General features: G+C 54.6%; 1 protein-coding gene across 3 annotated transcripts in view; it reads left to right on the plus strand.

Moving 5' to 3' along the window:
- The window catches only part of CUEDC1 (CUE domain containing 1), a 76890-nt gene that overhangs the window by 59967 nt on the left and 2286 nt on the right, over window positions 1-14637 (plus strand). For all 3 annotated transcript variants that reach the window (XM_081027259.1, XM_081027261.1, XM_081027260.1), the window contains exons 3-10: window positions 2410-2537; window positions 6546-6672; window positions 7389-7581; window positions 8476-8559; window positions 10338-10409; window positions 11285-11378; window positions 12098-12156; window positions 12947-13017. In XM_081027259.1, coding sequence (XP_080883385.1) covers window positions 2410-2537; window positions 6546-6672; window positions 7389-7581; window positions 8476-8559; window positions 10338-10409; window positions 11285-11378; window positions 12098-12156; window positions 12947-13014 — 825 coding nt within the window. In that variant the 3' untranslated portion in view covers window positions 13015-13017. The remainder of the gene's footprint in view (window positions 1-2409; window positions 2538-6545; window positions 6673-7388; window positions 7582-8475; window positions 8560-10337; window positions 10410-11284; window positions 11379-12097; window positions 12157-12946; window positions 13018-14637) is intronic.

Raw genomic sequence — 14637 nt, forward strand, 5'->3', positions numbered from 1 at the left:
GCCCCTCCTCAGCACCCCTCCTCAGCTGTTTCCCCAACCCCCCACCTTTGGAGCTCTGCCTGGGCCCATAGGCAGGCAGTTCCCGAGCCAGCGGAAAGTGCTTCGGAAAATTTATGAGCAGCAGCTGGAATGACAATAACTGCTGACTGGAAAAAGCCCCCTCTCTGGGGACTGATGGATGGTGGGCTGGCCTGAGGGGTAGCCTTGCCACAGAGAAACATCTTTTGTCAGATAAATGGCCAAACCCTGGCCCCCAGAGCACCTGGCCGACATTCATCACCCACACTGAATTAAGCCAGGAGGCCGCAGAGCCGAAAACTTCAGCACCTTTAGAGCCAGAAGAACAACCTCATTGTGGCTGGTGGGGTTGGGGGGAGAGAGGCAGGGGGAGGCCAGAAACATGGCTGGGGTTACTCTCCCTGGAGACGGGATCAGCCTTTCCGGAGCGTGCCTGGCCCAACGCCTGCCTCCTTGGCGTTTCCTCATTCTGCTCCAGGAGCTTCTGATGAACGTCTGGTTCTTGCCGCGCAGGAGGTCGTACTGAGGCGCAGGAGCAGCTGAGAGGCAAGGGGCCCTCCTAATTCAGTCGAGGAGGCCTGAGCTCCCTGTGTCTGGGGGGGGGGGGCAGCTGCTAGGCCAGTCATGGGAAGCCCCAAGCAGCTTCCCTCTGGGAACAGTTCCCACTAAGCTTTCCCCTCCTCACCCGTCTCACTCAGACCAACCTCAGTGGGGACAGACCGACCAGCCACTGAGGGAGGAGAGGCTCAGCCTCCAGGAGTTGGCCTAAAGGCCCCTGCCTGGAGTCCTGTCCCTCAGAGCAGTGGGGTCTAGGGAGTGGGGGCTGGAGGACAGTGCCGGCATGGTCTCTGGTTGTGCCAGGTAGTTGCTGAGCCACTGTCCTGCGCCAGGTACCGGCGGTTCACTGGTGAACAGGAATGGAGCTCACAGTATTCTTTCTCTCTCTCTTTTCTTCTTGTGGAAATTTGGGCTAGGCAGAACAGTGGCCCGCAAAGGAGCTACATTCTTTTTCTTCAAAAGCATCTGTTTAAATACTTTCCGCCTCAAAGGAAAGAACGTTATTACATTCCAGGGCGGGAGGCCTCCTTGGGTCAAGCTGGCTGTGTGAGTACAGAGCGTGGCAGTGTGTGTGTGTGTGTGTGTGTGTGTGTGTGTACATGAACATGTGTGCACTCGTGTGTGTGCTCACACACCACCTGCCCATCTGCCAGGTGTCCCTGTGAGACTCTGGGCATGGCTGGGCTCAGAGCAGGGGTGTGCCAGTGCAGCCTGGCCCAGCCCAGGCTTGCAAAGGCAGTTTAGCAGTGACTCCTGCAAAGTTACTTGGGGTTAAAACATGGACCCTGGAGACTCTGGGGCCAGTAGACAGCCTCTGAACACTTCCCAAGTTCCTTGGTTTTGGAGGAGATGGGAACAAACTTGGGAAAGAGAGGAGAGGGAAGCAGGATGCTAAGGTATAGGCTGGTTGGGGTTGTGTGTCTGGCTTGATGGCTGCCTCCTGCCCCAGACTCCTCTGTGGACCTTTGGGGAAGGGTGCCGGTCAGTCCACGTAGCAGGAACCCCAGCCTTTGCCCAGCCCTGGGCCTCGCCCTGTCCTTCTTTCTGGCTTTTGGATGAAGAGAGGAGTCTGGGAGAGAGACATCCTGGGTACACCCCTGCCATTGTCCACCCCGAGAATTCACCCTGGGAATGCAGGCATTATGCCTGAAGCAGGGACTGTGGCTACAGAGACCGGTCCAAGTTGAAGACTCAGTTCTAAAAATCAAGTATGTGGCTTTTGCTATGTCACTAATCAGCCTGGACTTCAGTTTCCTCATCTGTAAAATGGGGTAACAATCCATATCCTACCTTGCCAGGTTGTTTGAGGTTAAGGTGAGGTAATCCATGTGGAAGTACTTTGAGAGAGGGTGTGAATGATGTCCCAGTTATCAACAATAACACATGCATAGAAGAATCCATCAATCCCAAGTGTGCAGCTCAGTGACATCTCAGCAGCACCTGGATCAAGAAACATCAACAGAACCTGGAAAGCCCCTTGTACCCCTTCTCGACCTTCCCCACCCTCACAGAGTCACGCTTCTCTGACTTCTATCACCGCAATTCGCTTTGCTTATTTCTAAACCTTACTTGGGTGGATAATGCTGTTCTGAGCATTCTTTTGGGGACATGTGCTTTCATGTTTGTTGAGTGTGTTGGAACTGTCGGGTCAGGGGTAGCCATTCAGTATATAAAGCCAAACCATTTTTGCAAAGTGCTGGTTGTGGCAGTTTGCATTCTCACCAGCAAAGCAGGGTTCCCTTAACATCCTTGCCCACACTGGATTTTGTGTAAATGCTATTTAAGTTCAAGGAAGGGTCATTAAGATGTCTTTCTTTATTCTCTCTGATACAGGTCTTGGAAAGGACATTGGAACCTGATAGCTCCGATGAAGAACCCCCACCTGTGTACTCCCCACCAGCCTACCACATGCACGTGTTCGACAGGCCTTACCCTCTGGCTCCCCCCACTCCACCTCCCCGGTGAGAATCGAGCTCCTCTCAGAGCGCAGCACTGTGGGGTTGGGACTGGGTACAAGCACAGTGGGAATTTGGGCTGGACCCCTCAGCGAGAACAGCTTTCTACCACAGCAAGAGACATTTTAGCTAGATACCAAAGAGAACTTTCGAACTGCAAGGATTTCAAAAGCAAACATTCACTAAATTCCTTCCTTAGGCTAGTTGCTATGTGAACACCACAGGGGCACAGAGTCAAGTAAAGCTCAGCCTCTGCTTTCTGGGAGCTGTAGTCAAGGGACATAGAGAATGAGAATGAAAAACACATGCAACATGTCCTGACATTTCCTCTCCTGAGCCCATGGCAGTCATTACTACTTGATCGTTGTGCTCTTTCCTGCTCAGTTGAGACAGAATTTCCGAATTCTCCTCAATACAGCACTCCCAGACAGTCATCAGTAACTGATGGATGGATCTGTGTTTGCCGTCCCTGGTCTGGGGACAGTGTGGGGATTTTTAAGCAATGGGAGCAAGTAAGTCTCTTTTTCTGTGATAGTTCGCTAACTGGAGGCAGGGGGATAAACTGCTAGGTCCTTGGAGACTTCCTCTGGGTCAGGAACTCTGTAATTTAAGTTTGACATGAAACCAGTTGCCAGCTGGGTCCCATGGGTTGCTGAGGTGGTTGTTTTTTCTGGGCTTCGTGTTTGTGGTGGGGCTGCTGGAACCCAGGTTCTCTCTGTCCTAGGGCTGCTGTTCTAGAATGATTCAGGCCTGGGGTGGTGAAGGGTGGGGTGAAATTATGGGACAGGGGACTTGTTCCAGTGAATCTTCCCTTCTGGAGATCTCGGGAGCCTCAGACAGTGGTAGTGAAGAGTAAGGATAGTTCTTGTTATATATAGTACTAGTTATCGTGCAGGGATAGACAATAATAACAGCTACCCTTGACTGAGCACCGGAAACCGTCACATGAAATCTTCTAACAACAGATGAGATAGGCACTGTTGTCATCCCCATTTTGCAGATAAGGAAACTGAGCCTAAGAGAGATTTCATAACTTCCCCAAGACTACAGACCTGGGATTTGAACCCAGGTCATTTTGACTCCAAAACCAGTGCTCTTCAGTGCTGCACCCTGTTGCCTCCCTAATGAGAAAATTATCTGTGATTGCAGCTCAGGGAGCTGGTACAGGCCTGGAACGTTATGGGGGGAGGTAGGGGAGCAACATTTTGTGTGTAATGCAGAGATGAATACAGCACTGCCTTGACACCCCATCCCCACCACCACCACCATCGAGGAGACCAGAGTCTGGGGGACATGTAGACATGGAGCGAGGGTACAGGAAAGGCTGCCTAGAAGCGCTGATGTCCAAGTTGTGACCTGATGAAGCAGAGGACAGAAGGGCATTCCAGGCAAAGGAAACAGCATGTGCAAAGGCCTGGAAACAGGAAAGAGAGAACCATCTGGGGAACTCCAGGAAGTATGAAATGGCTGGGTGAGGCTGCAGAGGCGAGCAGGTTACGTGGTCTTCGTGGGTCCTCTGAGGAGCTTTGACCTTATCCTACAGCCAGTGGGTTTAAGTTGGGGAGTGATGTGATCAGGTTAGTGTTTTAGGAACTCCCTCTGGCTCTTGGGGGAGATTAGATTTGAGGTGGGGGTTGGGGGAGGAATGGCCTGGTGCCTTTCTGCCACCTCCAGTCACGGGGGTACCTGTGAGACTGCAGATGGGGCAGAGGTTGGGAGCTTGTCCTGCTGGGGCACAGAGAGGCAGGGTGATCCCAGGGGAGCGTGCCTGAAATGCCAGGATCCCTGGTTTTGCCTGGACCATCTGTGTGCCCTGGGACAGAGCCTGACCCCATCTGGCCTCAGTGTTCAGTTTTTAACCAAAAATCCTGCCCGGAAGATTTGTCTCTGAAATCTTTCTGGGGTCTGATGTTCCATGGATAAACCTGGAAGTCTGATGGAGGTGAAGTTCTAGTTTTGGGGTCCAGAGGTAGGCTCTGGGCCAGGAAAGAGCCTCCCCAATTGGCTCTCTCCTTTCCCTCCCCCAGCTGGTCCTTCCCTCTATCTCCTGAATGAAAGGCCTGCTCTGAAACCCTGAGGCACCCCTCCGCACAGGCCACCTGCTGTTTTTCTGTTGAAATTACAGCCTTGGAAGTTTTTCATTTGCCTCTCGGCTCATTTCTGACATTCCATTCCGACCACAATGGAGTTGCCTGGGCTGCCTGGGCTCAGGGCCCCCCTGTCTCTTGCAGCTGCGGGCTGACCTCATCTCCACTGGTGCCAGGGCAAGGGGCCCAGAGGGGGCTGGGGCTGCCCTTCCTTGGACCTAAGAGTGAGGGAAACTCAGCTGAGGACGGGGCTCCACTCTTTGCCCTCTTCCCCTTTTGAGTTCTCAGTAAAATAGCTAGTCAGGTCCACGTGTAACGTCAGGGCTCTCCCTTCACTGTCCTGGGTGGCTGTAGGTGTGGTTGAGTCGGTGTGCACATCCCTGTCCCAGATGAATACCCTGAAGCCCAAGAAAGGATGATGACCCTGGAGAGGATTTCTCCATACTGGATGGACCCAAGGTGGTCTTCAGGTCCCTGAGAGATGGGGCACCCTCTCTGCTGCCTCTCAGGCCCTTGGGAAAAAGGAAGCCTCTGACAGTGACAGAAGTCAGCAAAGTGATGTAGAGAGAAAGCTGCCTAGGAATCAGGTCCCGGATTGTGATTCAAATTCTGCTCCAGACCATCCCCTCATCTGTACAGCAAGAGGGTGGACAAGGCATGCTGGGGTTCCCTTGGCTCCGGTCTGTGAGTGCTGCTCCCACCATGCACTTAGCAGCTTGTTATCCTGTCTGCTGTTGCCCCCCCTGCCCCCTCACCCCCCTCCCTTCCCCTACTCCTTCACCACCCCACCCCCCAGGTCATCTGCCCAAAATAGAAAAGGAAAGGAAGTTATTTCCACGGGCAGTGGCAGCCCAGCGGAAAAACTCTCTTCCAGTGAGGGGGCTGCGGGATTCCTGGAGCTGGAAACCAAATCAAAGCCAGGCCCCAGAGCCAGAGCGGCCCCCACCGCCCACGGCCTTCGGCTGCCTTCTGTGTGTGTCACTTCCCTGATTCAGCAGAACACGTGTCCTGCGGTTGCCACGCTGCAGGCTGCCGGGGAGCTGTGGGGAGCTCCTGGCCTGGCCCCAGGCTGCCCTCAGGCCCCGGGTGGTAGGGCTGGAGCCTGGGGTCAGGGAGGGTGGCTCTATTCCTCGCCTTCCTGCCTTGCTGTTGGCCTCTACCATGGCACAGACCTCATGCCAGGCATCTTGCCTAGAAAAGTGGCCCCTGAGTGCCCCCTGGAACAAGAACCCTTCCCTTCCCCACGTGGCAACCTTTTCAGAACATTGTTCAGGACAGCGGCCCCGGGGGCTCCCACCTGCCTTGGCAGGGAGGTAGCAGTTTCTAGATGAGGAAACTGCTGAGCTCCAGAAGGGAGCAGGGAGTCGCCCAAGACCGCCTTGCTGGCTGTGGCTGTGTCAGGATTGGAGCCCAGAAATGCTCTGCTCTGTAGAGATCCTGGCTGCCCCATGGGCCCCCAACCCCAGAAAACCAACATTTGGGTAGACTGGGCTGTTGGTGGCTTATGTGTCTGTTACTCAGCAGCCATGAGCTTGCACTGAGCTAGGTGTTAGGGATATAAGCAGGAAAGTCACGATCCCTGATGCCTTTAGAGGATATTCATAAACATCTACATCTAAACCCACGACTCCCACCCTGAGTGCCATGAACAGAGAGCTCTCTAGGCCTAGAGACCTTGAGGGCACTGAATGGTTGGAGAGCAGTGAACTTCTGGGGCAGCAGGAACCCAGGCCCGGGGCCAGAGGCGGGGGTTAGCCAAGGCCTGGTTGAAAAGACAAGTGAGAGCGCCCAACCTAACTTGTGCTGGAAGCAGTGGAGGCCATGGGAATCAGGGGTGCCGTTCTGAGCAGGGTCCTGGTGTGATGGGCCAGGTCACCTGTGTTTGGGCCTGACTGTTCCTTCCTCATTGTCACCTCTTATCTTCCAGCATCGATGTGCTGAGCTCTGCGCCCCCTTCCAGTCAGAGACGCTATCGGAACTGGAACCCACCACTGCTGGGCAACCTCCCGGATGACTTTCTCCGTATCCTGCCCCAGCAGCTGGACAGCATACAGGTAACGGGATGTCCCCACCTGCCTGTGCAGCTTCTCTGCTTGCCTACACAGTTTGTGCCAGCCAGTTTCACTTCCTGATGTTTAAGCCCAGGCTGAGCTATTTCGGTTGCTCTGGGTTTGTAGGGAAAGAATGCTGAACCAAAAGCCTCATTTCCTGTCTGGGCCTGGAGGTTTCCTGTCCCAGCCGGGGAAGGTGACAGGCCTGAGGTGACCCAGGCTTCAGCCATCATTCCAAGCTTGAGGGAGGTGGGCATGGAGGCAGCCAATGGCAGAGGCCAGAGCATCTTCCTTCCCTTTCCTGGGAAAGGGCCAGAAGTGGCTTCTCCCCACATGTTGGCATGTCCCAAGGGGCTCTTTCACAGTGGGTATCACCCTGAGATAGCTGGTGCAGGGAGAGTTTTGAGTTTGGGAATCCGTGTGTAGGCTCTTGAGCAGTTTGCAGATCGCTTTTCGGGGCTATTCAGGTTGTAGATAAAGGGATACAGTGGTCTAAGAGGGAGGAAAAAATTGTTTTTAAGCCCTTGCTGCTTCCTCAGCAAAGAGGGCCCTGGCCTCTTCAGTTGGATTTTGCCCCAGGACTCGCTCCTGGAAGGAGGTGCAGGCCCGAGGGTGTGGCTGGAGGATCCTGGGAAAGAACGTGCACACCAATGTGCACGGATGTTTGTGCAGCGTGTGCCCTGTGAGTAGGCATTCAACATGCTTGCTCTCCTCCTCAGGGCAACCCTGGGGGCTCCAAGCCCGTGAGTGGAGAGGGAGACCTGCTCCCCGTGGCTGGGCCTGGGACCCGGGACCAGGAGAGCCGCTGGAAGCAGTACCTGGAGGACGAGAGGATCGCACTCTTCCTGCAGAACGAAGAGTTCATGAAGGAGCTGCAACGCAATCGCGACTTCCTCCTGGCCCTGGAGAGAGGTGGTACACTGGGTGGGGACACTGCGGCCACTTCTCCGTGGCTAAAGAAGGGAGCTGATGTTGGCTGCAGCCTTGGGGCTCAGGAGAGTCAGGGAGCTGGAGACCAAGGTTGACTTCTGAACTGTTGAGACATGGCCCCCCCATATTGTCCTTGTGGGAGCCCCAAAATTCTGCCAATGGGGACCTGTCACCAGCCACTCCTTTTCCCTTCCCCATACTCAGAGAAAGAGAGGTGTGCTTTCTTAGACCCACTCCTTCCCCCCACACATCTGCTTGCTGCCGGGCACTGGTCTCGGCATGATCAGTCTGGAGATCCAGAAATAGAGTGACTGGGTCCATGGGTGCCAAAGCGGGAGCCTGCCTGAGTGGAGGATGCTAAAGCAGGGGTTCTTGAAGTTTTGGGGTGTTTGGGTTGTCTTCGGCCTGGGGACCCTCTGTCCAGCCTGGCTGTCTTTCCCCTTCAGGATGGGAATGTGTTTGGAGTAGAATAGAGCAAGGGGGCTGTGGGAGGTCTGTCTTGTGCAGGTCACAGTGTCTTTGTGTGTGCGTGTGTGTGTGTGTGTGTGTGTGTGCCGACAGTGTGTCATGGGGGAGGGGCAAGGTGTGCAGGGAGAAGGCTGGCCCCAGCTTTGTAGCAAAGGTGCTGGGGTTCCTTTTAAATGAAGGAGTTGGACTACAAGACTACCCAGGGTCCTTCTAATCTGCCATTCTGCCATTCCCGTGCTTGTCAGGCAGTGGTTTCTATGATCGCTGGTTCTCTGAGAGCCAGCAGACGTTGTGTGTACATATATTTTGTGTGTGCTCACGTGCGCATCTGGGAGTTTGGCCTCCAACCACCACCTGTGTCTCAGCCCAGGCACTACCTTCCCTGACCAGTATGTGGTTCTTTTCCAGATCGATTGAAATACGAGTCCCAGAAATCCAAATCCAGCAGTGTGGCTGTGGGAAATGACTTTAACTTTCCCTCTCCTGCCCCAGGTAACCTCGCCTTTCTGGGAGAGAGGCCTGGAGGGCACAGGGGCTCACACCCCGGTTGTGCTCTGTATATTTGGAGTCGGGGGTAGAGTGGGGAGGGTTCTAGAAATAGGTATCGAGTGAGATGGCTCCTCCACTTAGCAGCCCTGGGTTCTTACCAATCTAGCAGCTGCTGGAGACCACAGCTGGGGTTGGCTCACAGGCTGGCTGAACTCAGAGGTGCCTGGAGCATGGGCAGGAAGGGGACGTGCCACGTCACATAACGCACCATGTGGGGAGGGGGGAAAAGAAGGACTCAGAGACTTACAAGTCAAGTCTTGGTCTCTGCCCCGAGGGAGCTTACAGAGATACATCCAGGAAACGGGGAGAGCAAACCAGCAAAGCTGAGGACATGTTTGTTGAACATAGTACATGCATGGTGAGGAGAAGGGCAGAATCAATCAGGGAAGGGGTCACTCATTCATTTATATTCAGTAGCTGGGGAATACCTACCGTGAGCCAGGCCCTGCCCTTGTGTTAGAGGAAGAGAATTTTGAGCTTCATGTACAAGATGGTAAGAAGCAAGAATTGCCTCAAGAGAGGGCCAGGCCCCTCCAGGAGCCATAACCAGCTGAAGGAGGGCCAGGGTGCACAGCAGCCTGTTGGGATGAACGGATGAGGGTCAAGCTGGGAACATGGGACAGACAGGCCCAGAGGCCCTGGTTCCACACTTGCTCTCTGGACTCTGCCTATATGTGTGCACAGTGGCTCCTCGTCAGCCAGAGCCCTCCACATACACACAGGCTGCCCCCCTCAGAGACAGAATCAGCAGCTTCTGCCCCAAACAGACCTTACATCGTGGAGTGAAGTGGGGGCAGGGGAGCAGAAGATGGGGAGCTCAGCTGATGCCAGCTTGAAGAGAGAAAATCCCATGGACCTGACTCATAAGCAATGGGCTGCTGGGAGCTTAGGCCCCACCAGATGTGTATCTGAGGGTTTTAACAGCAGCCTCTGTCCTTGATCCTGAATTAACTATAGACACCAGGGCTGCTGAGATGGATCAGAATGACTCACAGGGGAGTTAGCAAACAAGGTGACTCGGGATTAGCTGGGTTGCAGGGGAGAGAGCAGGGGCTTTAGAAGGGCGGTAGGAGACCCAAGTGGGTTCTGAGTAAATAGGGAGACTGGGTGGTCAGCTGGGTTCTGACCGTAGGACGAGCCCCTTTCTCATTCCTACTCATAGTCTGAAGGGAGTAATGGAGGGGGCTGACCCAGGAGGGAAGGAGACAGGAACCACTACGGGTGAATACCTCCATGCCCTGCCCCTTCCTTCCGTTACCTCATTGACTCTCACACCCTGTGGGATGCAGGCAGGCCATCCACATGCTGGTGAATATTTAACAGCTGGTCTTGGGGTGCAGAGGAAGGCCAGATGTGCAGTGTCTGGTGACTTACAGGGTGTGAAAAACTCCCACCATGGCTGATTTCAAGCTACCAATATGACTTTACCAACGTGGAGCTGGTCAGAGAAGCAGTCGGGAGCCCATGGGAGCCAGTTCTCCACACAGACAGCAGACCATAGGATGGTCCCTCTTTTTACAGAAGAGAAAAGCATAACTCGGGTGGGGAAAGGGCACTTGAATCCCAAGATCCCTTGCTTTAAGCTCCATCCTGGTTACATAAGAAGCCTGCTCTTTGCTTCCTTCCTCAAACAGCAGGGTCGGGCTGATCCCTGTCCTTTGGGGCAGCCCTGACCCACTCTTCCTTTCTAGCTGGCCCTCAGGACTGTCTCCTCTTTCCAGGAACCAGTGACGCCAGCTCCACTGTGTCTGAAGATGCCTTATTCAGGGACAAGTTGAAACACATGGGAAAATGTGAGTCCAGGCCATGTCCCCCTTCCAACTCTTCTAAGACAGGCCCTGTGGCCTAAAGGGAGGGAGAGAGCCCCCTGGAATTTTTAATGCAGCTGACTCTTGGTGAACCGAAGTGACATTTTAATCGCAGGCTGGCTCCCTCAGCCTTCTTGCCTCATTTCCCTCTGCAGCTGAGTCTGGATACAAATTAAGTTTTAAATCCTCTTGAGCCAGCTGTCTGCAGAAAAATAATGTGCTGTACCCCCGCCCCGAGTTTTAGTGTTCATATATTCATATTCTCGGTGACTTGAGGGGGCCTAGCTGGGCTTGAGTGGGGCGGACTTTGCTAAATCTACTTTCTGTGGGTGGGAGGACTGCATGGTTGGTGACCTCTTCCCACAAAGTCCTACCAGCCGGTACTCGCCTTCCCCTCCACCTCCCCTCCCCAGACCACCCCACCCCACAACCATGTGTGAATGAGGCGGCCATCCTTTCAGGCTCCATTTCAGGGAAAATCTGAGATTAGTCACGGAAATCCCAGAACCAACTCCGGAGGTGGTGAGGGGAGGAGGGGCGGCAGCAGGAAAGACAGCCAAGATGCATTGTTGTTTGTCGCAGCTGAGAAGGAATACCCAGATGTCAGGCTGCCAGCTGTCCCTGGTCTGGCTTGTAGTGGCCTGTACTACCCCTGCAGCCTGATCCAGGGTGGCAGCCTCACTCCCCCAGGGCACCAGCCTGGCCTCACCTCCCCACCTCCCTGGGCTCTCACATCAGCCTGCCCACCTGCCTCCAGCCCTGGTGGGGATGGGGGGCCTGCCCCAGCCTCTCCTGAGCCCTGTGGGCAGCTGCCTGCTGCTGTGCTCCGGCTGCTGGCTTATAGGTCTCTCTGTCCCCAGCCACCCGGCGGAAGCTGTTTGAACTGGCCAGGGCCTTCTCGGAGAAGACCAAGATGGGGAAGTCAAAGAGGAGACACTTGTTGAAGCATCAGTCATATCCTTTGTGGCCTGGCACTGAGCGGGAGCAGTGTGTGCTAAGGGCACCGAGACCCTGGGCCCCCTGAGGCTTCACACTCCCTCAGGAGAGGGACTGGGCTCTGTGACCGGCCCTTCTCTATGAGCCCTGCTGCCAGCCTGCTGCCCCATCTCTCTGTGCCAATCTTGACCACCATGACCAGGCTTGAGAGCGGGCCCGTATTTCCCGTTTTCCTTCTGCAGGCTCAGAAGTTGCCTTTGTATTTTTTGTCTGGCCTAATCTGCGTCTTGGGAGAAAACCTGGTTCTTCATTGAAATCAGCAAACCTTTCCCTGATTTCTCCAGCTGAACTGATCCTCAGCTCTTTCTGCGTCTTCACATCCAGCATGTTGGCCCTGCCTTCTTACTTTCAGTTCCTCGAGTAAAAACAAGGTGTTTCACTCACTGCTTGTCAATCAGAGCCCAGGACATTAGAAGCTGAACAGCCAAAGGGGAAGAGGGAGAAAGTCACTTCTCTGTCCCCAGGATGGGAGCTGGGTGATAGTCAGGGCCTCGCTGCTCAGCTGACTTCAAGAGAAGGAAGCTGGGAGAGGCCTTGGGGAACGCTGCAGGGAGAAGGCTGGTGTGGTGGAAGCCTCCTGAATTTGGAATGGGTGGTGGAGGGCTAGGGGCAGGGAGTGGGAGGACTGTGGCGGTGCCCACCCATCCCTGGGACAGTTTTCCTTAATGGCTGGGCAGGCTGGGGGCTGCTGCATCAACGGCCAATCTCCTGGATGACGTGGAGGGCCACACCTGTGGTGAGGCACAGAGGGTTGGGAAGCTGGATCTCTACGTTGCCTGTGTTCAGTGGCCCTACAAGAGGAGGGCCTGGGTGTTTCATGGGTGGGCCCATCAGGGAACACATCAGGGGTTCCCAAAGAAATTGGTTCTTTCACTCGGACCATATTGCTTCTCCCTTCCTTCTACCCTTGAAATGGGGGCCCAGCCGCCCTCCACCTAGATCTCCATCTGGATCACCAAGTGCTAGGTGCTGTTTCTAGTGACTATTTTCTGAGATGTGAGAGGGCAGACAGTCTTACCTACGCAGAGAGACAACGTGAGAACCAGGGTCTGTGCAGGTTCAGTCTCCGGGCCCAGAGGCCATTCAGCATTCATTCATCCAGGCTCCTCCAAAGACCACATGGGCTCCAGCGTCTTCTAAAATGCTGCTTCAGACCCTACCAGGGCCACCACTCAGTCCTGATCCCTGTGTCTCAGAGCAGCGGTGGTCAGGAAACAATCAGAAACGAGGGCTGGAAGGGCCTTGGAGGTCATCTGGATAGTCCAACGTCCCTGTCCCACTTTATAGATGAGGACACTGAGGGAAGAACTTGTCCAAGGTCTTGGAGCTCAGTGATGGAGCCAGGCCAGCAGCCAGGTGTCCTCACTTTGAACCGTGTTCTGCTGCCTTACCAGACCCACACATTGCCTCCCAGGGATCAGCATGTGCCCCAGCAAACACAAGGTGTTCTCTTGCCCAGCCTGGGGGACATGCCTGAGCGAAGCCCTACAGGGTGGAGGATGAAGCAGCTTTCTTCTGCTTTTCAGATGAAGACTTCCGGGGAAGGCGACCGGAAGTGCTCAAGGTGGAGGAAACCCTAAGGGAAGGACAATAAGAGGTAAGGCCTGGAGCCACAGCTGCCCAGAGACTGCCCAAGGCCGGGGCTGCCATGCCCCATCCCAAGTGTCTTCCCAGGGGTCCAGAGGCATTGGGCTCAGGAAATTGGATAGCGCAGGCCCTGGGTTTCTTTCCTCATCGTGGCAGGGGACATGGTCTTCCGCAAGGGAAACTAGTGTTTTGCATTTCTTTTACTTGGTTATTTATGCATTTGACAAAAGATCATCATACCTGCCTATGCCAGATGCTGGGAATGGGAAAAAAATCAGCTTTGACTTTGAATAGTTTACAGCCTCGTTGAGAAGACAGTCCAGGACACGTATAGCATGCTGAAAGGCTAATTTAAGAAAAACTGAAGTGGCCTCACCCCGGCAATGCATGCACAGAACTTGCCCATTGGCTGCTTGGGTTGGGTGGTATAGGATCTGCCACAAGATGAGGAAACAGCCCTTTTCAAGACAGCTCTGTTTTTGCCTGGAGTCCTGGCCCCCAGGCTGCTTTTCCTCTTCCCTTCTGTGCACTCCTGGGGGGAGAAAACGGAATGTTAACACCTCCTCCAGGACTCAGTTGCACCTGTCACTCTTCCAGCCCCTCCCCCCGTCAGGAAGCTGCCTGCCTGCCCTTCCCCTAGCTGCTGTCCTGGCCCCAGTGGTCAGCATCTGCAAGGCTTTCTTGAGTTGATGGTCTGGCAGGTATGGCCTCGTTTTAGACTGTGGAGAAATACTTGCTCCCTCAGGATGGTTGTCATGGAGGTGAGGTAAACCAGCCTGCAGGGGACACAGCCAGGAATAATACAAGTGCCGTCTCCTCTCAGCCTCAGCGGCTGCCCCTCACATCACCTCTGGTTGACTCCCCAATACATCCTCCACCAGACACTTCCAGACCCCTCTGTTCTCTCAGGCTTTCCTCACCCACGGAGCTGCACCCACACTTCCCACTTATCCTGAAGACTCCGATAAAGCCAGCCCAGGGAAAGGCCCCCACTCCCACTCAGTGTTGCTGCCATCTCGTTCCCATGGAGTCCCAGTCTCAATGTGTCCCGTCTAAAGCTCCCCCTGCATCAGGACCTTGCCCATCATTTATTTCTCTCCTGAGTCTTCCAGTTTTTCCCTTTCCAGCTCCTTCCTTAAGTCTACATCCTCCTCCTCCCCATCGTAAAAACCAAGAGTCCTCGATATTTTCTTTCATCACCCAACCTGCAAAAAACTGGCATCCTCCTTCACCCATGACAGCTGGCAGCCCCTTCCGCCACCCGCAGACTGACTCAAGAAGGTCCCCTGCCAAGTCTAGGGCCTTTTCCTGTTCTGCGTCCTCTGGTGCTTTCTTCTGCATGCCATGCCCATCGTCTTTCTTGAAACTGCCCTCCCTTGGCTCCTATGGCCCCAGAATCCTGGACTTGCGTCTTCTCAACTCTTTGTTCTCTGGGTGCTTCGGAGGCTCCCATTGTTCCTCCCACTCCTTCAGTCCCAGCTTTCCTGGTAGTTCTGCTCTTGACCTTTTTCGAGGTCATCTCAATCCCAGCTCTCCCTGGCACTGAGCATTAGTTCTGGGCGGTTGGCTCTGAAATCAATCTCCACCTCAGTCAGTATCCCCAATCTGTTCTAGCCCTAGCTGTGCCCGC

The sequence above is a fragment of the Rhinolophus hipposideros genome, assembly GCF_964194185.1.
Source record: "Rhinolophus hipposideros genome assembly, chromosome: 20".
Classification (NCBI taxonomy): Eukaryota; Metazoa; Chordata; class Mammalia; order Chiroptera; family Rhinolophidae; genus Rhinolophus; species Rhinolophus hipposideros.